This window comes from Myxocyprinus asiaticus, chromosome 26 (assembly GCF_019703515.2).
Source record: "Myxocyprinus asiaticus isolate MX2 ecotype Aquarium Trade chromosome 26, UBuf_Myxa_2, whole genome shotgun sequence".
Classification (NCBI taxonomy): domain Eukaryota; kingdom Metazoa; phylum Chordata; class Actinopteri; order Cypriniformes; family Catostomidae; genus Myxocyprinus; species Myxocyprinus asiaticus.
The window spans coordinates 43,071,396-43,096,260 of NC_059369.1; the positions used below are offsets into that span (position 1 = coordinate 43,071,396).

General features: G+C 37.0%; 2 protein-coding genes and 1 pseudogene across 4 annotated transcripts in view; 1 reads left to right on the forward strand and 2 right to left on the reverse strand.

Moving 5' to 3' along the window:
- LOC127417276 (interleukin-12 subunit beta-like) overlaps nt 1-4,671 on the forward strand; it is a 32,699-nt gene extending 28,028 nt beyond the window's left edge. For all 3 annotated transcript variants that reach the window (XM_051657174.1, XM_051657175.1, XM_051657173.1), the window contains 4 exons: nt 640-742; nt 827-990; nt 1,548-1,699; nt 4,307-4,671. In XM_051657174.1, coding sequence (XP_051513134.1) covers nt 640-742; nt 827-990; nt 1,548-1,699; nt 4,307-4,441 — 554 coding nt within the window. In that variant the 3' untranslated portion in view covers nt 4,442-4,671. The remainder of the gene's footprint in view (nt 1-639; nt 743-826; nt 991-1,547; nt 1,700-4,306) is intronic.
- Nucleotides 4,672-7,025: 2,354 nt separating this feature from the next.
- Nucleotides 7,026-11,942, reverse strand: LOC127417126 (cilia- and flagella-associated protein 161-like; annotated as a pseudogene).
- Nucleotides 11,943-15,565: 3,623 nt separating this feature from the next.
- On the reverse strand, nt 15,566-21,139 carry LOC127417159 (major intrinsically disordered Notch2-binding receptor 1-like). Its single transcript, XM_051656903.1, has 3 exons — nt 19,163-21,139; nt 17,897-18,085; nt 15,566-16,101 (listed from the first exon to the last, which is right to left on the reverse strand). The coding sequence occupies exons 1-3, from the start codon at nt 21,137-21,139 to the stop codon at nt 15,919-15,921; spliced, it is 2,349 nt and encodes a 782-aa protein (XP_051512863.1). The 3' UTR covers nt 15,566-15,918.
- Between the last annotated feature and the right edge of the window lie 3,726 nt (nt 21,140-24,865).

Here is a 24,865-nt window from a genome sequence, read left to right on the forward strand (position 1 = left end):
TCTATGATTAAATGTCAGGAATTGTGAAAAACTGAGTTTAAATGTATTTGGCTAAGGTGTATGCAAACTTCTGACTTCAACTGTACATCCGTTGACCATTGGCTGCCATTGGGCGTTCCAATTTCGCACATTAATGTTAATAGAAGTGGCCCATCTCTGCTAAATAATCTCTGGTATAGCATGTGCTTAACGTGGTTTACCCAAGGTTCAGGAACAAGGCGCAGACTGAGCTAAGAAATATTTCCCCAGAATATTCTGACAATCATGACGTGTGTCTCGTATTTCTGTTGGTTATTTGAATCATTCAAATTAATACTACACATACTCAAGAAAATGTAAAAATTCTTCTATCAAAGTCACCAGAATCGCTAGAATTTTGAATCAGTTCTTTGTAGTGATTTGGCCAAACGGGTTAGCAAAACAGTCTAAAACGATTAACGATTCAGTTCGGTTCATTCAGACAGCTCACCATAATTGAGTCGGTTCTTGTCAGTAAACTGGCCAAACGGATTAGCAAAACAGTCTGAAACGTGATTCGTTTTTGAGAGGTAACTAGTGTCATCATGTAAATAAGTCTTTTAGAAATGACTGTTTGGGCAGTGAGGCTCATGCTAGATGTACTTCTCTTTTCTTTCGCAGATTTTAACATCAATTGCACAGCCGAAACCTTTTCCTGCATGAAACACATCACATGTGCCTGGACGTCAGATGAATTCACTGCTTTCAGACTACGCAATACACGGTATCAGAAACACTAACACACCCACGGACATGAGAAGTTGATTTCAATCACTGACTCATGTGAATGTTGCTTGTATTTATTTAGGGATAATGGTGACTGGGTGTTAGAGACTGTGGATGGGGTATTTCATCTCCAACATTCCACCAATTCATACACTGAAGAGTCAGAGCGCCTGCTGATAACAGGGGAAGCCGTTTCCTCATGCTGCTATCTGAAAACTGAATACAGCTTCTACCTTCGAGACATTGGTGAGTATGTGGCTCTCCATAATACGATGCTATAGGAGAAAATTCTCCTACGTGGTCTCATAGAACATGTTTGCATTACATAACCAACTACATTTACAAGCTTGTACGAGTGTGATCAAATTGTGTGGTAGCTCAACTGATAGAGCATTGCATTTGCGATACAAAGGACCGGGGTATAGTCCTGAAGAGCACGCGAGTCAACATATGAGCCGAAAGTGTCATAAAAGCACCACAGAATGACGTGGTTGCTTCAGCAATTGTGTTTTTCATCTCATATTTGCTTTTCTTGACACTATCAGTTAGGTTTAGGTTTAGGGTTGGGAGGTCGGTTTTGTAGATTTAAAACTTGATATAGCATTAACCTTAAAAACCTCATCTGTTAATAAATATTTAAACACTGAAAAATCAGCTTTACTAAATAAACACAAATAAAATCCAAACAAAACTGTATTCAGTTACTAAAAATTTCAAAGGGTAATCAAACAATTACTAAAATGTATTTAATGAATAAACACCTTCTCATCACTGACTGTATGTGATTTATGTGTTTTCCTTAGTTAAACCAGCCAGTCCAAACATTTCAACATGCAGAAGAGAAAATAGGGAAATCATAGAGGTGGAGGTGAAGCCTCCTTCGTCCTGGCCGCACCCTCACAGTTTCTTTCCTCTGAAGCATCAGATTGAGTATGAGATACGAGACAACGGGAAGGTAAGACGTGCACTCTTGCACTTAAACATCCTTAAAATAGAATGGTTCACCCAAAATTTTTAATTCTGCCAGCATTTACTCACCCTATGGGGACCCTTAGAGGACTGGGCGGGAATGTTTTTTCTGAAATAGCTTTGCGTTCCCTTACAATTGATTGACCATTGTTTTACTGCAGTAACCATATTTTAACCATGATATTCATAGTGAAACAATAGTAATAATAGAGAAAAACAAAAGCTCTGGTAATAAAAAATATTTTGTGGTTCCTATAGTTTTACTGTATTAATAGTAAAACCATAGTAACCACAAGATTAACCATGATTAATTGATAGCAAAACCATGTTTACTGTATGGATACTGTATTCTGTATTAAAAACTTGTTTCCCGCAAAACAAAAAATAATTACTTTTCATAGTTAAAATATTCTTAAAGTAAAACTATGGTTAATATAGTCTACAATGTTACCAGAGTAAAACCATGATTTCTAACAAAAACACATGTTTACTACAATTACGGTAACTACAGTATTACTATATTAAAACCATGGTTTCCACCAAAAAAAAACCTAAACATGTGTACTACAATTACGGTAACTACAGTATTACTATAGTAAAACCATGGTTTCCACCAAAAAAAACCCAAACATGTTTACTATAATTACGGTAACTACAGTATTACTATATTAAAACCATGGTTTCCACCAAAAAAAAACCTAAACATGTGTACTACAATTACGGTAACTACAGTATTACTATAGTAAAACCATGGTTTCCACCAAAAAAAACCTAAACATGTTTACTACAATTACGGTAACTACAGTATTACTATAGTAAAACCATGGTTTCCACCAAAAAAAACCTAAACATGTTTACTACAATTACGGTAACTACAGTATTACTATAGTAAAACTATGGTTAATACGGTCTACAATGTTACCATAGTAAAACCATGATTTCCAACAAAAACACGTTTACTACAATTACAGTAACTACAGTATTACTATATTAAAACCATGGTTTCCACCAAAAAAACAAAAAAAAACAAAAACATGCTTACTACAATTACGGTAACTACAGTATTACTATAGTAAAACTATGGTTAATACGGTCCTCAGTGTTACCATAGTAAAACCATGATTTCCAACAAAAACATTTGTTTCCTACAATTACGGTAACTACAGTATTACTATAGTAAAACCATGGTTTCCACCAAAATAAATAAATAAACATGTTTACTACAATTACGGTAACTACAGTATTACTATAGTAAAACCATGGTTAATACGGTCTACAATGTTACCATAGTAAAACCATGATTTCCAACAAAAACACGTTTACTACAATTACGGTAACTACAGTATTACTATAGTAAAACCATGGTTTCCACCAAAAAAATAAATAAAACATGCTTACTACAATTACGGTAACTACAGTATTACTATAGTAAAACTATGGTTAATATGGTCTACAATGTTACCATAGTAAAACCATGATTTCTGCCAAAAAAACATGGCTACTACAATCACGGTAACTTCAGTATTACAATAGTAAAACTATGGTTAATACAATCTACAATGTTAAGATAGTAAAACCATGGTTTCCACCAAATAAAAAAACATGTTTACTACAATTATGGTAACTACAGTATTACTATAGTAAAACTATGGTTAATACGGTCCTCAATGTTACCATAGTAAAACCATGATTTCCAACAAAAACATTTGTTTCCTACAATTACGGTAACTACAGTATTACTATAGTAAAACCATGGTTTCCACCAAAATAAATAAATAAACACGTTTACTACAATTACGGTAACTACAATATTACAATAGTAAAACTATGGTTAATATGGTCTTCAATGTTACCATAGTAAAACCATGATTTCCACCAAAAAAAAAAAAAACATGTTTACTACAATTACAGTAACTACAGTATTACTATAGTAAAAACCATTGTTTCCGCCCAAAAACTATGGTTACTACAATCACAGTAACTCATGACTATTTCAGATATTTTATTCCTACCCTGTCCTCTGAGGGGCTCCATTCACCCTCATGTCATTCAAAATCTCTATGCTGTTATTTTTTCTGTGGAACACAAAAGGAGAAACGTTGATAGTGTTCATCGTAACCATGAGTGTCAAGCTCCAATAAGGTCAAAAAAGCACCATAAAAGTATCCATACGACCTGAGTGCTATATTTCAAGTCTTCTGAAGCCACACGATAGCTGTGCGTGAGGAACAGCCCGAAATTTAATTAACTAAAGAGTAGCTCTCAAATTTCATCCGAAGAGATCATTGAATAATGACTTAAGTTTCTGTCTGTTTCTCACATCAAGCTATCATATGACTTCAGAAGGACGCGTACAAGTCGTACAGACTACCTTTATGTTCTGTGGTGTTGTTGTTTTTGAATATTGACAGGCATGGTGACTATAAACTTTCATCGTATGGAAAAGAACAGCATGTAAATCTCTCCTTTGGAGTTCCATGGAATAAATAACATAGGGTTAATTTTTTAATCAAAATGACTCGATGATGAATTTTCTAATTCAGTCATTATTTCCCTTCTGTCATCCACTCTTGCATTTCCCCCTCCCTCTCAGCTGGAGACTCGTGAATGGGAGGGGTCAAAAGTTCAAGTTGAAGGGGTCATCAGTAAGCTGAGGGTCCGCTGCAGAGATCTGCTGCTCCTCTCTCAGTGGAGCGAATGGACACCGTGGGAAAACGTAAAATACTGATTTAAATCTATTTGTCAGCTACACCTCCTTTTCTCCTCAATCCCTTTATTATGTTTCCTGTCCCATTTTCCAATTTTTAAATCACCTTAACGTTATTATGATCTTATTTATTGTCTATTTATTGTTAATTATTTATTGATGTATGATCATGTCTTTGGTCACATTTTCCCGTTATATCTGTTACACACTGTGGTTTTGTATGCTACTATGTTTTAACCTATTAAAAAAAACTTTGCTCCTTTATTCACTCTGTCTCTTGATTCCTCAAAGATGTAATTAAGCAGTTTTACATTCACAATGGTGCTGATGTATGTTGTACTGAATATCAGCACAGCTGTAACTGCCGTGGCACGATTGCGGGTTTGACATTGCTTTTATACAGCAGCGCTATAAACAAGAAATTATTATCAAGTTAATGGTATTTCAAACACAATATGGCCATTTCTTTTTGCTCCGTCAACACAAATAGTCTCTAATACGAGATATCAGCACTTTTGGAACGCCATTTGCCCAGTCAAATTAATGGGCCGTAACTAACTGTTGTAGAAAATTATATTTTTCCTTACATACGGTTATTTGTTTCACTGGACTTCATTCAGGATTCCCACATTCATGGAAGACCTGGAAATTTCAGGGAGTCTTAAAATGGGCAATGAGGCCTGGAAAAGACTCGGAAATTAATTCAATCTTAAAAAGTCATGGAAATTTCTATTGTGAATATAAGTTTTGTTGTTATGCTCTGCTCAAAAATATTTCATTGTCTAGAAGCCAATTTGTGCTCTTTGTGAGCGAAATCTCACAAATATATATATATATATATAAAAACATACTTCTTCAGTAATCTGAATGACTGGAAGTCATGAAAATATTATAGGATAAAAATTATTCTAATTTTCACATTTTAATTTAATAATAAAATTCCATAAAAATTGCATTGAGTAATATTTAATAAAGTAAATGTATTAATACATTTTAGATGTTTATTGATAAGTTTTATTAATACAATTTTGTTAAACATTACACAATTCAATTGGATGAAATTTTGTTATGAAATTGAAATGTGTGAATCTTAAAAACAGGATGAAATATTTTCATTGGTTTGTGTGTAAATATAAAGATTTATTTAAAATACAATAATATAGATTTAGATGTAAAAAATAGCTGGCTTCCTTATATCTTTTAATAACACTAAACTTGCTTTCTCCAGAAAATGGGTAAAGGGCTAGTTAGTTAGTAAGAAGCATCTTGCAATGATTGACAATTAAAGTTTTTGTATATACAGTACATGTATAGAGAGATAATACAGAAGAGATGTATGTTTACAGGAGAGTAGACATGACTTCTTGTTCTCCACAGGTGTCCAAGAGGAAGGGAAGAAAACAGACCAAGGCAGCGAAAACAGCAAAAAACTCCAGGAAAAGAAACAAGAGCAAAAAGCAACAAAGAAAATGTCCTAAAAAATGGAACAGTCCAACCTGGGCCAGTTTCTGAATCTCTAATGATATTTTATTTTTCAATCTGACTGGGAAGTGAATTTGAGGATGAGCTGTCCTGAATCAATAGTGTTAACATCAGTTTTCAACACCAGCAGAAGGCAGCAGTGCAGGAAATCTGCCTCGTTTGGGGAGCTGAATGGAATTATTGTCAACTTTGTCAATGAAGAATTAATGGCGCTTTGGTTATAGCACACAATAAAATAAAAATAAAAAAGCTTTATGGGAGTCCAAGAATGTGTGAGCTGTGAGTTCATACTCTTTTCCAAATGGAGTCCTAAACACAAAAACAAATACCATATAAGCCAAATAAATAAAACAAGCTTGTGACATTTTAAAACAACAATTGTTTACATTTTTTAAATACATAGAATAAATGAATTGTTCAGGAAAGTTATGTAAAGTAAACTATTTGAAATTAAGCACTTATTTAATCAGACTTTTCATGGCAATGCTACAATGAATGTACATTTAAATGTAAATCTAACTAATGCAAAAAATGTTAAATATGAGTCTGTTAACTAAATCCAAATTACATTGTAAATATCTTTACAAATTATATATATATACTCAAAAAATATTTTAGCCTATTTTTAAGATTTATGTATTTCAATTTCATAACAAAATTCCAAAAAATTAATTGTTTTAATTTTTAACAAACAATTTTTTATATAACTTAAAATATGTATTTTTATTTTGTTAAAGATTACTCAATTCAATTTGATCAAATTTTGATATTAAATTGAAATGTGTAAATATATAAACATTGCTGAGTGTATATTTATTATGAATCAATAATTAAATATTAATTTGAAATATCATAAACAATAATAAATATAAATATTTGATATTTACTGTATATATATATAATAAAAAATGAATACATTTATAATTATAATAATTATTAAATTATATATTATAAAGATTTATTAAATATTGATATATCTATATATACATATATACAATTTTGTTAAAAAATGAAATGAAAATATATATTTTTTGGAATCAGTGTTCCACGGAACAACATGAGAGTGATGTCAGAATTAGCATTTTTGGTTACTATTACTATCTCTTAAAATTTTAAAGTGTGTTCAAGCCTTTCTTGGGGGGGCAAAGTAAATCACCCTCCACCAGCACATAAAACCACTGTTCTCGACTAAACTCAACTCCAGTAGACGAGACTTCTTAGCACATTTCTGAAAAGTTCTGTGACCACTGGCGAGGTAGAGCTGTGTGGAATCAAATAGATCACAGGGTTAGACTTTTTCAATGCTAGCAATTAAAAATACCATTTTAACTTTTAATTAGCATGTTTACCTCTCCAGAAAAGCCTGCAGTAGCTCTAAGGGCAAATTTTTGCTCATATCTGACCATCTCTCCATCTGAGGTCCCATCAACACTGTGTCACAGACCACAGGTGATGAAGCAGATCAGCATATTTATATGCAACTGTGTGTATGAGCTAGTTTAAAAGTGCATGTACTATATATGTCTTTACCTCATAATGATGAAGGCGTTTCTAACACAAGGGTCCATGCTGTAGGCTCCACTGACTTGGAGGGGTCCTAGAAGGCAGGGAACTGAATTTGTCCCTGAATGTGACTTAATATTACTGCTGTTGGCAATGATGCTGAGGACACAGAGGCCATGCTGGTCATGACGTCCACCTCCAGAGTTCACCAGCATGACTGTGTTTCCAAAGTGCAATAAGCCATCCTGAGACACTGATAAACTCACCTAAACAACAACAAAAATCAGCCTTACATACAGTGTACCCAAAAATAACTGAATGCTTAAAGGAATCGTTCGCCTAAAAATAAAAAATGATTTAATCATTTACTCACCCTCATGCCATCCCAGATGTGTTTGACTTTCTTTCATCTGCAGAACACAAATGAAGATTTTTAGAAGAACATTTCAGCTCTGTAGGTCCATACAATCAAGTAAACAGGGTCCAAAAAGAAAAAGTCAGCATATAAGTAATCCATATGACTCCAGTGGTTAAATCCATGTCTACAGAAGCGATATGATAGGTGTGGGTGAGAAACAGATCAATAGTTAAGTCATTTTTTACTATAAATTCTCCTCTTTGCCCAGTAGGTGGCGATATGCACGAAGAATACAAATTAACAAAAATTGGAGTGAAATTGGAGATTCATAGTAAAAGAGAGACTTAAATATTGATCTGTTTCTCACCCACACCTATCATATCGCTTCTGAAGACATGGATTAAACCACTGGAATCTTATGGATTACTTTTATGGTGCCTTTATGTGATTTTTGGACCTTCTGAGTCACAATTCACTTGCATTATATGGACCTACAGAGCTGAGATATTCTACTATGTATATTTGTTTATGTTCAGAAAAAGAAATAAAGTCATACACATCTGGGATGGCATACGAGTGAGTAAATGATGAAAGGATTTTCATTTTTAGGTGAACTAATCCTTTAAAGGGTCACCCTAAAATGAAAATAATTACTCACTCTCATGCCATCCAGATGTGTATGACTTTATTTCTTTTTCTAATTAAGATTTTTAGAAGAATATCTCAGCTCTGTAGGTCCATACAATGCAAGTGAATGGTGACCAGACCTTTGATGCTCCAAAAAGCACATAAAGGGGACAATAAAGTAATCCATCAATGTCTTCTGAAGCAATCCAGTCGATTTTGGGTGAAAACAGACCCAAATATAACTCCTTTTCCACTGTACATCTTGCATTGCAATCTCCAGGCACAATCATGTTTTCAAGCTCAATTACACTTCCTTGTGCTTGACACATGAGCAGAGCACTAGATGGCGCTATTGGGAGAGTAATCGCAATTGCCAAGGAGACTGCTGTCAAGATTTTGGTCTGTTCTCAAACGAAAACAACTGGATCGCTTCAAAAGACATTGATTAAACCACTGGAGTTGTATGGATTACTTTAATGCTGCCTTTACGTGATTTTTAGACTTTCAAAGTTCTGGTCATCATTCATACATTGTATGGACCTACAGAGCTTAATTTAATCTTAATTTGTGTTCTGCAGAAAAAAGAAAGTCATACACATCTGGGATGGCATAAGGGTGAGTAAATGATGAGAGAATTTCCATTTTGGGGTGAAGTGTTCCTTTAAGCCTCATAAAAATGTATGAATGTCATTGCATTAGATAACAAAATATCAAACCAAATGGCATTTAATTTGAGGAAAAATAGCACAGACACACTTTCAAGCAAAATATATCACAAAGTTCATCTGTTTCAAACACTTTCTGGTTGTTATTGTGGAACATGTCCATAGTTAATGTGATTAACATTTGAAAACTGATCTTGCGAAACCAGTTTGTTAAAATTAATTGCAACAAAAAATTGCTGAGAATAGTTAAATTAGTTATGAGGACAGAGATTTGGCATCAGCTGTTTACAGATGTTGTTATTTAATGCAATGCAAATTTTAATTAATCTGTTTTCTGGCTTTTTCTTACTGGTTTCAAGATGTTTTGTCTCAAACTCCTTTCTGGCGGTGAGTTCACCTCTCACTTTATGAAGAATAAAGTCCTTTATAGTTTCCTGCAGAAAAATACCGATCATTTACTGACTTGTGTTTAATGTATTTAATCTACAGTATATTTTATTCGCACAATAATATGAGTCAATCAAAATAAACAAACCTCTTCTAAAGTCACGAAAAATGCTAATCGCCAAAAACAAAAGTAGAAGAATATGAAAGTTGAGATTTATAGTAAAAAGAACTGAAATATTGATCTGTTTCTCACCCACACCTATCATATCGCTTCTGAAGACATGGATTAAACCACTGGAGTCTTATGGATTACTTTTATGCTGCTTTTTATGTGCTTTCTGGACCTTTTGGCACCCATTCACTTGCACTGAATCAGAGCCTATTTAGCAGACGAGCCACTTCAATTAAAACGAATGTGAGAAATTAAATAAAATTATCACACTGGCCAAAGTTTAGCTAACATACATCAAAATACTCACAAACAAATTAACGTGACTTTAATTATGAATGACTCTCTAACAATCATGACTCAAGAAGACTTTTTATGTAACCTACCTACAATATCTTTAAATTACATCTTTGATATGAAACAACTTTGAGGGATAGCATTTTATTACATTTTTATAATAAGATTGGGTCACACTTCACAGTATCAATGGCATCAATATGTGAGCTGAAGCTATAATGAATCTCCCATGCAGTATTATTAGATATGAAACAAAACACTTTTAGAATATGTATACATGAAAAAGTCAGTGGAGATTTTAGATAAACTTCATTACAAGAAAGCCTCATATGAGCTGGAGAGAGTCTGTCTGTGTGTGTGTGTGTGTGTGTGTGTGTGTGTGTGTGCAGTTAAGTGATTTCACGTCAATAACGGAACTGATAGATCATAAATAGATTATACATGTTTATGAGAGCTGTGCTCTAAAACTCCAATGGGAAAAGCAGCGAGCTATAGTGCGCTAGAGTAATGCAGACATTATTACAGAAAAACACAGGCTTACTTAGATCAAATATTACCATTATCATTGTCACGATCCACGCATTTCCTATTTACATATCAACAATTTTAACTGTTGGAAGAAAACAACACACAAGACACGGGTCCTAATGAATAAACAAAAACAGTTTTATGAAGACAGTCTATAAGAGCTTTACAAAGATTTACATTCACAATCAAAAGTGCCCTGAAAAAGGAGGAACCTCTGTCCATATACATATATATATAGGTATTTTTACAATCATAGATTCAAAAACAATACATATTAAATGGAAATTTTTAACAAGGATGAAATTCATAGGCTTACTGGTAGCTATTTCTAAAGGACAAGCAGAACTCAAAAGCAAGTCAAAAATCATGTCAAAAGACAAAAATGTTCCAACGTTGCCTCCTTAAAGGTGAAGTGTGTATTTTTACGGTAAAATACTTTCTCTTATCCCATCCGAATATGCAGCGGCAACTTTAAGCAAGCCATTTGTCGATCACAAAGTAAATCGACGTGTTGTTTCCGAAAGTTAATGTTTCCTGAAATCAACACCATTCAGCCGAATTACTGGCAAGTGTCCATCAGATGTTTTTGCATCAATTCAAGTGTGAGTACATTTTCCTCCAGCATTACTGATTGCGCATTAAGCAAGAAACGGGTTCTGGTCCCATGTGAAACAGGAAGTAATCGCGTTCACATAAAACAATGGTGTGTGCGATTCGGAGTTTTCGCTTTAGTTACATTTTTACTCCACTGACGGTTAGGTTTAGGGTTGAGGTTTGGGTAAGGGTGTAGAGTTAATAAAATACGGATTCCTGTTGACTGTATTACATAATTTGAACTAAACTAAAAATACAACTCGCTTTTGGCGCCACTTAGTGGACATTTCATCCTGAAAATGGGACGAATACGTTCAACAACACTTTGCAACTGGAGGGCAGTGATTCAAATTTCGGTAAGGATAAACCGATTTCAGTTGCAATATTTTAAACCTACTGTTGTCGAATTCACAGTGCACAGTTGTTATCCTGTAAAAGTGCAAACACTGTGGTGCTTTGTTTGAGCATCCCATTTAGCCCATCATGACAGCATTGGCTGAACCAGTGGTGTGAGTTTGGGGCGGGACTATTTGTTTGCGGGACAATGGGGGAGTGCTCGGCAAACCTGTTTGAAAACAATAACCTTTGCATTTTCGTTTGTACTTTAGCGGTGCAGAAATTTCACAATTGAGCCTTAAGATTAGGCGAATGCTAAATATGAACAATTGGAATATTAGAGATGCTTTTAAGCTTAGCAAGCACCATTAATAATGTGATCAAACTGTAAAGCTGCCTGATTGGCTGAAGTTAGAGCCAGATGAATTCCTATTGGAACCTCAGCAAATCGGAGGCTTTGCTCATTAATCAGTTGCAGCAGACAGAACTAGGACTCAGAAAGCTTCATGCTCGATAAAAGAGGGCAAACATTCCCTTTCTCCTTGTCTCTTCCGTCCCTGACTTACTCTGTCCCATCACAGCCCATTAAAAGTATAATGCTGTTGTTCAGCAAACTGAAAACGTTTCCTGTATCGATCAACCACCATCCATCCGTTCTGGACCTCTGGAGGGTAATTTTCTTTTTCTCTAAAGCTTTTGCGAGGAGAGCCAGCGAGGATGTTGCATTTGTCACACTATTGTTCTTGTGGTAATGATCACCAGAAGTGCAGGCCATTTATAAAGAATGCGTTACAGAATAATGTGTGACAGATTCCAATCACTCATTCTTCAGCATTTCCTGCATACCCAAGGGCCACATTGAGTGATTAAAGGGGTGGTTAGATGTGAATTTGCCTTTGAAAAATGGACTTTCCTCAAATTTAAATGCAAGCAGATATGAGGTTGAGTGAGTGAGCATGCATCTGTGTGAGTGAGTGAGTGAGTGATTGCCTGTTTCAGATTTCAGCAGAATTACATTAGACTAATGGGAACTCCCAGATATCAGGGTATACCAGAACATCCTGAATGCATAAACAGCTGATTCATCATTTTAATTGTGAATTAGAGCCTTCAAAACAACAACAATATTCTATCTAAACATAGGGAAACCCCAAATAAGGCCAGTGGAAAGTTTCAGGAAACGTTTTTAAAATGAAGCCCATTTTTTGCAAATGTTTTGCATTAGGGCGGTCTGCCATGCTTGTTGATTAGGATTCATTAGGAAAGCATGCTTTAATAAAAATCTTTAGATTATTATCTTATAAACACAGCATTGTACCATTCAAAGTAGCCTCAGGTGCAAGGCCAGAAACATACTTTGTGCAAGTACGCAAACGCGAACTCTTGGACACTGAATTGCAAGTGTTATTATTCAGGTAGCACTATATAAACATGACGACATGCAGTTTAAACAACTTAGCAAGATTCTCTTCAAACTGCTGCTTCACCGTGAAAGTTGTTGACCTGAAAGAGACAACTAGGCATGGGTGAATCGATTCTGAATTATCAATACTTCCGATACTGTTGTTGTATCGAGAATATCAATCCTCTTCAAATAAAATAAAATAAAATAAATAAATAATTCGGAAGCTTCGAAATGGAAAACAAAAAAAGACAAAAAAAAGAAAAACAGAATTATATTAGCAAATAGTGGCATAGGATAGGATCTATTTCTCCTTTCACTCATCGTAATAACTTTCTGTTTGGGCCTATAAATGTCAAGAATTGTGGATTTTAAAAGTATAGGCTAATATTTACAAAATGACAAAAAAAACTGGCATTGGTATCGATATCTGCAATATTGGCATTGATAGCACTTGGTATTGGATCAAAAAGAAAATGAGTGGCATTGCCCATTTCTAGAGAAAACTGACCGTACAAGAAGACAGTTAATAGTGTTCTGTAATTGTTGTTAAAGGTGCAATATGTAACAATTTTCATGTAAAATTCAGCTTTTTTTTTTTTTTGCCAATGTGTGAACGGCTTGTAATGCAACTTAAAAAATGAGCCCTTCCCGGACTTCCTAGGTTGCCTATTAAAGCCTGTAGACTGATTTTCATGTGAAGGGAGCGGGTCGCTTTTGTCTGGAAAATCCAAAGGATGTGACGTTTATGCGTGCTCCCGAGAGCCTTGCCTCAGTAATCGCTTCTCTTCCGCTATTCAACAGTGACAACAAACTGCAACACTAGGTAACGTTATCTTAGAGATGAAATCCAGCAAACGTCCGGCTCCAGCACAACACCGACAAATACACAAACACAGAGTTCCCGTCTGGCTGAGTGGGAACGTGAACGGTAAACTAGAGTGAACATCAGCAGGGCATTTGATTCCTGGAGGGACCTTCGTTCAGTTTTGGGGATCAAAACCGACCCTGAATTGGTGTTCTTCTTATTGGACAGGTAAGCTTACATAACTGCAAAGCATGTGAAATATAGTGCCATAAGGATTGATCTGTGTCATTTTAGCTAACTTGATCTTGCCTGCTAACGCTAACGAATTGCAAGCTACCCTGCTTCGTAACTTTCAAAAAATTTCAACGATCTTCTCTTTATACTAAAAGTCAGGTATACAGGATCAATTTAAGCAAATATGCTGGTTTCTTGTTCATAGTACAACATATGACATACAAAACATACAATAGTGCAACATAACAGTGCAACAGTAAACTTGTATAGTTCGGTAGTATGTATCACATACAGATGTATCAGTATGCTATGTTAGCTGATAAGTAGTTTTAGATTAGTCTCAAAGTTTGTAGTAAAACAATCATAACTGTGTAATTTTCATTATGCTACCTCATCCGTCAGTGAATCATGTTCAGTCTCTTTTTACGTTACGTCATTGTTTTGGCCGATGCTCGCTTTAAAGGTGCAGTATGTAAGATTCAGAAACCCTTGTTATTAATGACCCCTGTGGCCGTTAAGTGCAGCCTGTTGCTCGTGCTCACGCTTGTGCACACACTCCATAGGGACATGAGCGAGCATCGACCAAAACAATGACGTAACGTACAAAGAGACAACGTGATTCACCGGCATCATGCTGACAGATGAGGTAGCATAATTAAAATTACACAGTTATGATTGTTTTACTACAAACTTTGAGACTAATCTAAAACTACTTATCAGCTAACATAGCATACTGATACACACATACAGATACATACTACCGAACTACACAAGACAGTTTACTGATCAAGTTAGCTAAAATGACACAGATCAATCCTTATGGCACTATATTTCACATGCTTTGCAGTTATGTAAGCTTACCTGTCCAATAAGAAGAACACCAATTCAGGGTCGGTTTTGATCCACAAAACCGAACGAAGTTCCATCCAGGAATGAAATGCCCTGCCGATGTTCACTCTAGTTTTCGCTCGACCACGATCACGTTCCCGCTTAGCCAGACGGGAACTCTGAGTTTGTGTAGGAGATGGTGTTGTGCTGGGAGCCAGACGTTTGCTGGATTCCATCTCTAAGTTAACGTTACTTAGTGTTGCAGACTGTCTGTTGACACTGTTAAATAGCGGAAGCACTGAGGCAAGACTCTCGGGAGCGCGCATAAACGTCACATGCTTTGGATTTTCCCGGCAAAACCGACCTGCTCCCTTCGCATGAAAATCAGTCTACAGACTTTAATAGGCAACCTAGGAAGTCCGGGAAGGGCTCACTTTTTAAGTTGCATTACAAGCCGTTCACACATTGGTGCCAAAAAAAAAAAAAAATCCATTTAACATAGATATCGGTATCAACAATATTGACATTGATAGTATTTTGTTTTGGATCGAAAAGTAAACAAGTGGCATTGCCCATCCCGAGAAAGAACTGACCGTAGAAGACGACAATTTACATTAATGGCTACATTAGCACCCCTTGTGGTATAACTAGGAATGCAACACATGCATATGATGCATTATCAAAGTCTTTCTAGCAAGTCAGTCCACTGTCTGCCATCTTTGAAACGCTCTCGGGAGGTTATTTCCAGTCATGCCAGTACAGCTCCTTTCTACTTGAATGGGGGAGCACCGAAATCTCAAAAACAGTTGGTCAAGATTACGATCAAAGAACATATTTCAAATCAGCAATAACATTTTATAATATTGGAATCATAAGTTGTGCTTATTTACCTCATATTACGCTTAAACATGCAATTTTCCCGGCTTGTATAGCTAATGTGCATGCGCGTTCTCGAGTTGATTGACAGGCGATGTCTGTATCTAAAAGATGATTGGCTCTTTTACCTTTAAGGCGGGACTTCCTTTCTACATTCGTTGACCACTGGGTGCTAGTGCTCCTGGTTGAGCGTTCCAATTTCTCCCATTCATTTTAATAGAAGTGGCCCATCTCTGCTAAATAGTCTCTGGCATTATGCATGCGTTATGAATGTGGTCTGCCACATTTCGCAATGCAATGATGGCTGAAATTTAGATTGCGCAGCTAGAAGCGTTCGCGTTCATGGTCTTGCGTAGAGTGTGTTTCAGGCATGAGAATGATATTGTGTCATGTGACTATGTACATTACATAGTGCTGACTGGAATGACGATTATGAGGATGAGGATGATAGTGGCAGTGATGCTCAGAGCAGCGATGCGGTACGCCTGGTTCCTGCTGCACCGGGTGTATGAATGTGAACGCCGCAGGAGTGTGTCAGAGGCTGGCGTGTAAATCTCGTCCGTCCAGAACTCCAAAGACTCAGGGGCCTGCAAAACATACATAGACACCAGGTAAGTAATAAAAGTTAATTATGGGTTAACATCAACAAATGCATCTTCCACATGGACATTGCATTATCTCATGACCACTGTAATAGGGGAGACCAGAAAAAGCCGTGTGAAAGTTTCACTTTGAGAAAAATTTTAAACATAAAAATATAAATAATATTTTTAAATGTCCAGTACTTTTCTGCTGCTGTCCAAATTTATGATGCCTTTGAATCCAAACTAATATCTATTTTTCCCTCTAAGTTGTCAGTTAACAGTTTCCACTAAAGTTAGCATATGCTTCCACTGTTCTTGGCCTCCATAATGGGGGCGATTATTACACTCTGAATTCTTGTTTTAAATTTATTATTATGATCTTATCTTTCTGAATGTAAGTCTATACACTGATCAGCCACAACATTAAAACCACCTGCCTAATATCGTGTAGATCCCCCTCATGCTGCCAAAACAGCTCTGACCCGTCGAGGCATGGACTCCGCAAGACCTCTGAAGGTGTCCTGTGGTATCTGGCACCAAGACATTAGCAGCGGATCCTTTAAGTTCTACAAGTTGTGAGGTGGGGCCTCCATGGATCAGATTTGTTGGTCCAGCACATCCCATAGTTGCTCAATCGGATTGAGATCTGGGGAATTTGGAGGTCAAGTCAACACCTTGAACTCTTTGTCATGTTCCTCAAACCATTCCTGGACAATTTTTGCAGTGTGGCAGGGCGCATTATCCTGCTGAAAGAGGCCACTGCCATTAAGGAATACCATTGCCATGAAGGGGTGTGCGTGGTCTGCAACAATCTTTAGGTAGGTGGTATGTGTCGAAGTAACATCCACATGAACATTCCCAGCAGAACATTGCCTAGAGCGTCACACTGCCTCCACCGGCCTGCCTTCTTCCCATGGGGCATCCTGCTGCCATCTCTTCCCCAGGTAAACGTCACACATGCACCCGGCCATCCACATGATCTAAAAGAAAATGTGATTCATCAGACCAAGCCACCTTCTTCCATTGATCCATGGTCCAGTTCTGATGCTCACGTGCCAATAGTAGGCGCTTTCGGCAGTGGACAGGGGTCAGCATGGGCACTCTGACTGGTCTTCAGCTACACAGCCCCATATGCAGCAAGCTGCGATGCACTGTGTGTTCTGACACCTTTCTATCATGGCCAGCATTATGTTTTTCAGCAATTTGTGCTACAGTAGCTCTTCTGTGGGCTAGCCTTCGTTTCCCCCACAAATCAATGAGCTTTAGGCACCCATGACCCTGTCACCTGTTCACAGGTTGTCCTTCCTTGGACTACCTTTGGTAGGTACTAAACACTGCACACCTGGAACACCCCACAAGACCTGACATTTTGGAGATGCTCTGATCCAGTTGTCTTGCCATCACAATTTGGCCCTTGTCAGAGTCTCTCAGATCCTTATGTTTGCCATTTTTCCTGCTTCCAGCACATGAAATTCAAGTACTGAGTGTTCACTTGCTGCCTAATATATCCCACCCCTTGACAGGTGCCATTGTAATGAGATAATAAATGTTATTCACTTCACCTGTCAGTGGTTTTAATGTTGTGGCTGATCAGTGTAAATGTAACAGATACACATATAAATGTCTCTTTTTCCAAAAGATGCCAGGCATATTTTTTGTTGTCTGTTTTTCTTTTAGTTACTAGGAAAATATAAAAAATGTTACAATTGCCCCAGTCTTCCCTACATACAAAGATTGACAACGTGACAAAGTTTTATACAACTTTTCTCAAATCAATGCATCTGGAAGTGTTTGTTACCTGAAGGTCCAGGGGTGTAAAGTCTGATTGGCTCCAAGTCACCTTGGGGCGGTTGGCGACATGTTGGCTAGCGCTCTGGACAGAGGTGCGTCGCAGGGCTTTTTGGGCCTCGGGTGGCATGAGGCGGAAGCCCATCACTTCCTGTGCTATGGGGCCATCTCTTTTATACACACGACCTAGCTGATCTGACTGAGGGGCCAAAACAAGATTTATACTTTGATCACCCTTGTGATCTATACATATGTGACCTACTCCATCATTTTGAGTCATTCTGACCTAGAAACACATTTTGAGTTGTATTTACTAAAGTAAAAAGGACAGTCACAGCCAACATTTGAGTTTTAATATCTTGGCAATATAATGAGATATAGAAACATGATAATCATATCATTAGAAAGTGGAGACTTTCCTTTTGTACTCAAATTGTGTTTCTAGGTCAAAGTGACTTAAAATGATGGGTCCAAAACTCTGAGACCACTAGAAACCACTAGGCTCTGTTTTGCACTTTTCAGTTATACAGTAGTGACATTTTATGCATGGTACCCTACATTTTTTTTTCTTCATTCAGTTCTTCTTTCTTCACCTTCTTTACTAGATAACTTTTCTGAGTTTGAACATTTTTCCAGATTTAAACGTAAATTCCATTGTAAATATTTTAATTAATTCCTTACAAAAATTAACCATGGTTTTACTATAGACACTCCATGGTGAATTGTGGTAGTCTACATGTACTGTACAAAAAAAGGTTAATGGTACAGTCATGGTTACTGCACTTTTACTATAGTGAAGCCAGAGTTCATTTTTGTTATGTTATTTTGGACAAACCTTACTTGTACCAAAAATTAACTAAGGCATTACTATAGTTAAACTGTAGTACCCATTTTGGCAGAATCATTTTGATTTTTGTTGCCATAGTTTTGGTTTTCCTGTATTATTACTATGGTTTTACTACAAATATCATGGCTGAAATATGGTTACTGTAGTGGTGAAACCATGGGGAATTTTGTAGTCATGGTTTTACTACAGATTACATAATTCAACTATGGTTACTTCAGTAAAACCATGGTTAATTTTCATAAGGGATGGAGAATGCTGTTGCGAGGGAACGCAAAACTATTACAGAAAATAAATGCCCTCCCTGTCTTCTAAGGGGCTCCATAGGTCTCAGACTTTTGGGGCCCACTGTGCATTTGTTTTTTCAAAGTAGATATTTCTTATCAAAGGACATGTAAATAGAATGCTGTGACAAGTATTCAGTCTTGTTACCTCAACAGGCTGTATGTGTGGCTCCTTACTGAAGCTGATGCTCAACTCTCTGTGTGCTTCTGAACCACTACTCTCTGTGTGGCTTCTTGATGCCCTGCGTACAAACAGACGTCTACGTTTGGCTGCTGCCTCGTTGGCGCCTTCCATCCCTGGATTGATCCTCGGGGAGCCTTGCTGCTGTACATTGGGCCGTGCTGGTGGCTGTTGTTGTATGTGCATTTGATGTGAGTGTGGGCATGCCAATTGCTCCCTTTGTTCCAGCCGGTCCAATGTGGATAGCACAAGTGCCAGTTGCTCACGCAGCTCTGTGATTGGCTCTAGCCTTTGCTCCAGTTCAGTGACCCTTTGAAGCAGATGGCCAACGCCCCATCGCACGCCTTCCTCAGGTGCCTCCAAGGAATGAAACAACCTCCGCAACTTCCCTAAACGCTCCCGCCTCTCTGGCAGCCCAGCCCCACCCCCCTCTTGGGCTCCGCCCCCTTCTCTTGGCAGCACTGCCATGGAGCCACACATGCTAATGTCATCTAGGAAACGGAAGATAGCGCTGATGTCGTCCTCTGCGATGTCAGGGTTGTCCATTGAGAGTTTTTCGCTAAGCATGAGGCTTCGCAAAGCACGCCGATCTGCCATTTCCGTTTGGGTGCCTACGCTGGCCACACCTTCAGCGCTCAGAGACCAATCATACCAGGCGTCCAAACTCATGCCGCTCAGACGCTTAAAGGTGTCCCGCACTGAGCTGACGATGCGAGGATCAAAGCCAGGAATGTCGAAGCTTGAGTTATCAAAGCGGAGTTTAACAGATCCTGGCTTTCTTAATCCAGACTTTTCTAATACAGATCTTTCGGATCGAGGTTTCTGTAGCACAGCCTTTTCCGGTTCCGGTTCCAGTCTTTCATCCGCAGTCCTGCTATCGATATCCAAACTGTGGCTTTTGACTTGTAGAGCCGGGGGCGGCTGCTTTTGATTGTCGTCTGGAGGCCCGAAGTAGGTGGATGTTTGTAGCTCGTCCAAACTCTCGTGTTTGATATGATGCCATTGAGTCTTTCCAGGACTGTATAGGTTTGTTGCATCAACATATTGCTTGTTGGTGTCTGTCATTGGTTCTACAGGTTGTGTAGCATTAGGATGAGTTGCATAGACGTATGAATGATCATGCAGACCATGCACATGTGATGCTGTGTTGCATGTTTGTTGATCATCTGCATATGTTGCAGGGTCTGGATAGGGGTTCTTTTGAGTAATCGATAGCAGATCCTCACAATCTTCCCTTGGTCCATCTGGGCTTTGCTCTGATTGGCCATTGACTTTCATGGAGATGAATGGCATTAAGTTTCGAAAGCCGTCTTTAAAGGCACTCCTCTTCTGAGAACAGGTACGAACAATATGGGCCTCCTGATTGGCCTTCGGCATCTTGCCTGCCTCTGGATTGACTTTATCACTGGACGTATCCACAGAATGCGTATTCTGCATGCTTTCTTGGTTGTGCCTGTATGATTGAGGGTGAGCCTGTGCGTGTAAAGCCTCCGTGTTAAGACTAATCGCTTGACGAGGGAGGTTTTCATATTTACATTCCTCAGAGGTGGTCCCTCCCCCTGCAATGGGCAGGGCAGCCGGCCATTCATAACGCAGAAATCCCTTTCCACAGACCTGACAGGGCGTCAGTGTCTGCACATTCTGTGCATATGTAGGAGCCATGCGTGTGTGCATGAGGAGATTGAATAGGGAAACAACATCAGCGGCCGCTGAGAGCCGGTTACTGCAGGGCGGGTGAAGGCGTTCTCTGAAAAGGGTGGCAGGGAAACACGGGTCTCTGCATGCGGTGGAGTACAGAAGACTACGTAATTCAAGAAGTGGTTGCAGACTGAATCGTCCACTGAGATACATGCATATGTCAGCGTAAGTCACACTTCCACGACATGCACCCAATACCTCGAGAATCTCCAACAAAGCCAAAGGGTCATCAGGATTGTCAGCCATAGTTGCACAAATGAGCTTGTTCTCATGCAAAAACACTTAATTAAGTCCACTGCCTTTTGGTCTTCTCATCCTTACAGCACGTTTCATGCAAATGCAGCTTCCACAAAAGGGAGCACAGAAGTGAAATCGGGTCAACCAAAGCAGGCTTTCAACAAAAATGACTTTAATATTGACTTCAGATAAATCCTGTGCAGTTCTGCAAAGTTAAAACTGTCTACACAGCCCAAGAAACTAAAATGCAATGAAAATAAACAGTTACCTCTTGCCACTGGGACAGAGACGCTGTGAATGAAGCTATTCATAGCTGACCTTATTCAAAGCCTTAATATAGCCACTGATGGGTGCACATACTGTATGAAATGTGTAGAATCCAGCGGTGACTGCATGAAATTGTTCATCTCCGTTGATCATCATAGTCCCACCTGAGACTCTTGTAGGTAAAGTAGCAGTGAGTGGTCAATCCCACGGTCAGTGTGCACAACCAGGTCATTTGGAGTCTCCAGAGATGCATGAAAGCCGGGTCTCGTTCCACTAGAGCGGATCAAAACAGCATAATGTATTTGAGCTTTATGTGTGACTGAAGTGTTGCATCCTCTAGTTGGTGTGTTTGCGCACAGAGCTGCCGTGATGAAAGTCATGCATGACGTGAGTGATTGTTTTAATGCAGAACAATGAATATACAGCAAGGGAAATCTTTAGCAAAGTACAGAATATTGTAAAAGGTATACCTTAAATTTTTACTTCTACATTCATATTCCTTTAAATCTTTTATGTTTATTTTAATTGTTTAATTTCTATTAATGAAAAACAATAAATATAAATTTATAGATTAGATAAATATAAATGTATATATGTATAAAAATGTATAGAAATATATATTTTGTGTAATATACACAAAAACAGAAATGTACAAGAGCATACTTTAAAAAAAATTATCTCCTATACATTTTTGTACTTTGCTATGTTATTAATCTACACTAATTAGTAAATTGCCATTAATAAGAATAACTATTATACTATATATGAGTATATATAATAACTTTAGTACTATTAATAAATATGATTCTAATAATTATTGAATAAAATAATAGAAATGTGTGTGTATATAAATGTACATAAATAAAAACATTGTTTTTCTCTCTTATATATACACATACATACATACATACTGGAATAATGTACAGATTTCGCTGTTTCGTTAGGAAATTGGTATTTTAATTCACCAAAGTGGCATTCGGCTGATCATAAAGTATAGTCAAGACATTACTGATGTAAAAAACAGCACCATCACTATTTGAAAAAAAGTCATTTTTGATCAAATCTAGACAGCAGCCATCACTCCAACACCTTATCCTTGAGTAATCATGATAAATTGATCATTTGGTACTAGAAAATCTCTTGCCATTATATCAAACACAGCTGAAAGATATTTGATTCGTTAAATGAAGCTTAACATTGTCTTTGTGTTTGTTTTTGAGTTGCCACAGTATGCAATAGACTGGCATGTCTTAAGGTCAATATTAGGTCAAAAATGGCAAAAAAGAAACAGCTTTCTCTAGAAACTCATCAATCAATCATTGTTTTGAGGAATGAAGGATATACAATGCTTGAAATTGCCAAAAAACTGAAGATTTCATACAAAGGTGCACACTACAGTCTTCAAATACAAAGGACAACTGACTCTAACAAGGACAGAAAGAGATGTGGAAGACCAGATGTACAACTAAACAAGAGGATAAGTACATCAGAGTCTCTAGTTTGAGAAATAGACGCCTCACATGTCCTCAGCTGACAGCTTCATTGAATTCTACCCGCTCAACACCAGTTTCATGTACAACAGTAAAGAGAAGACTCAGGGGTGCAGGCCTTATGGGAAGAATTGCAAAGAAAAAGCCACTTTTGAAACAGAAAAAGAAAAGGTTAGAGTGGGCAAAGAGACACAGACATTGGGCAACAGATAATTGGAAAAGAGTGTTCTGGATCTTAACCCCATTGAGCTTTTGTGGGATCAGCTGGACTGTAAGGTGCGTGAGAAGTGCCCGACAAGACAGCCACATCTATGGCAAGTGCTACAGGAAGTGTGGGGTGAAATGTCACCTGAGTATCTGGACAAACTGACAGCTAGAATAACAAGGATCTGCAAAGCTGTCATTGCTGTACATGGAGGATTTTTTCATGAGAACTCTTTGAAGAAGTTTAAGAAGTGCTGAACATTTCTATCAAATTGTAACAGTAATTGTTCATGTTATTAATGTCCTGACTATACATTGTGATCAGTTGAATGCCACTTTGGTGAATTAAAGTACCAATTTCTTTCCATAAGAGCAAAATCTGTACATTATTCCAAACTTTTGGCCGCCAGCGTGTGTATATATATATATATATATATATATATATATATATATATATATATATATATCTGTATATATATTGTTGAATTTAAGTTATTCTTTAAAATGTATCTCCTATAATTCTCTGCACTGTAATTTATCTATTAAGATTCATTGGTTAATTGCTATTAATAAAAATGTACCAATTAATAGTAAAAGATGACATAAAAACATCTAAATAAACAGCATTGAATCTCATTAATCATCTCATATTCAAGTCTTTAAGATATGGAATAATACATCACAGGAGTACATATCAATAATCCTCCAAAAATAAACAAAATTAAAATAGAGAATTATGGATCCCATGGTTCAGATTGACCATATTTGCTTTTGAACATATGAAAATATGAAGGTATGACATCATAAAGATAATGGAAGCCCACCTGTGCCATTTGATGATTTTTCCTGTTGCAGATAGACTTCCCAAATCAAATCCAAGCAGAATCAGTGGATAATTTACAAGAAACAGCACCAGTGTCTAATATACAGTGCATCTGTAGTGGGTGAGACTTATATAGCGACTGTAACACACATTCTCTCTCTCTCTGTTTGATGTGTACGGATATATTAAAGTGATCAAACCTTTTAAAACTATAATGGAACTCATTAAACATGAACTATTCAGACTCATCACAAATTCAAAGTTCTGTCTCTAATTGATGAGCATCTGAAAAAATACATTAAGCTTCAGATGACTTCATCATCGAATACACAATTATTTAGTGAAGTTTGTTGTTGAGTAGTAAAGTTTGATACTGTAAGTTTATTGAGTCTTGTTCGAAAAAAATAAGGACCACCAGAGGGCAACAAAGTCCATATTTTAGCAAATGTTTTATTTTTATTTTTTTTTTTTTACACTACTCAAAACTATTGCACTACTGCAAATTCTTAGATAGACGCAAAATAAATTACTAGGTTAAATTAAGCTCAACATGAAATAGCAATTTTTTCTCACGTCACGGATAGGATATAAAATGATTTAATGATTTTAAAGAACAGTAATGGATAACAATAAACAAAACAATGGCAACTGGACATCAATAAATGAAACAATGTCTATTAAAATGATATTTTGTCAATTGCAACAATAATGGACACATTCTTGTAAATTCTAAAATGAACATTAACCAGGTTTAATACATTTGGTAACACTTTTAATAATATTAACGAATGGAACCTTATTGTAATGCATTAGGTTTCATTAACAATTAACAACATTTTTACAGCATTTAGTAATATTTGTTAATGTTAGTTAATACAAATACAATTGTTCATTGTTTGTTCATTGTTAGTTCATAGTGCATTAACTAATGTTCACAAATAAAACTTTTGA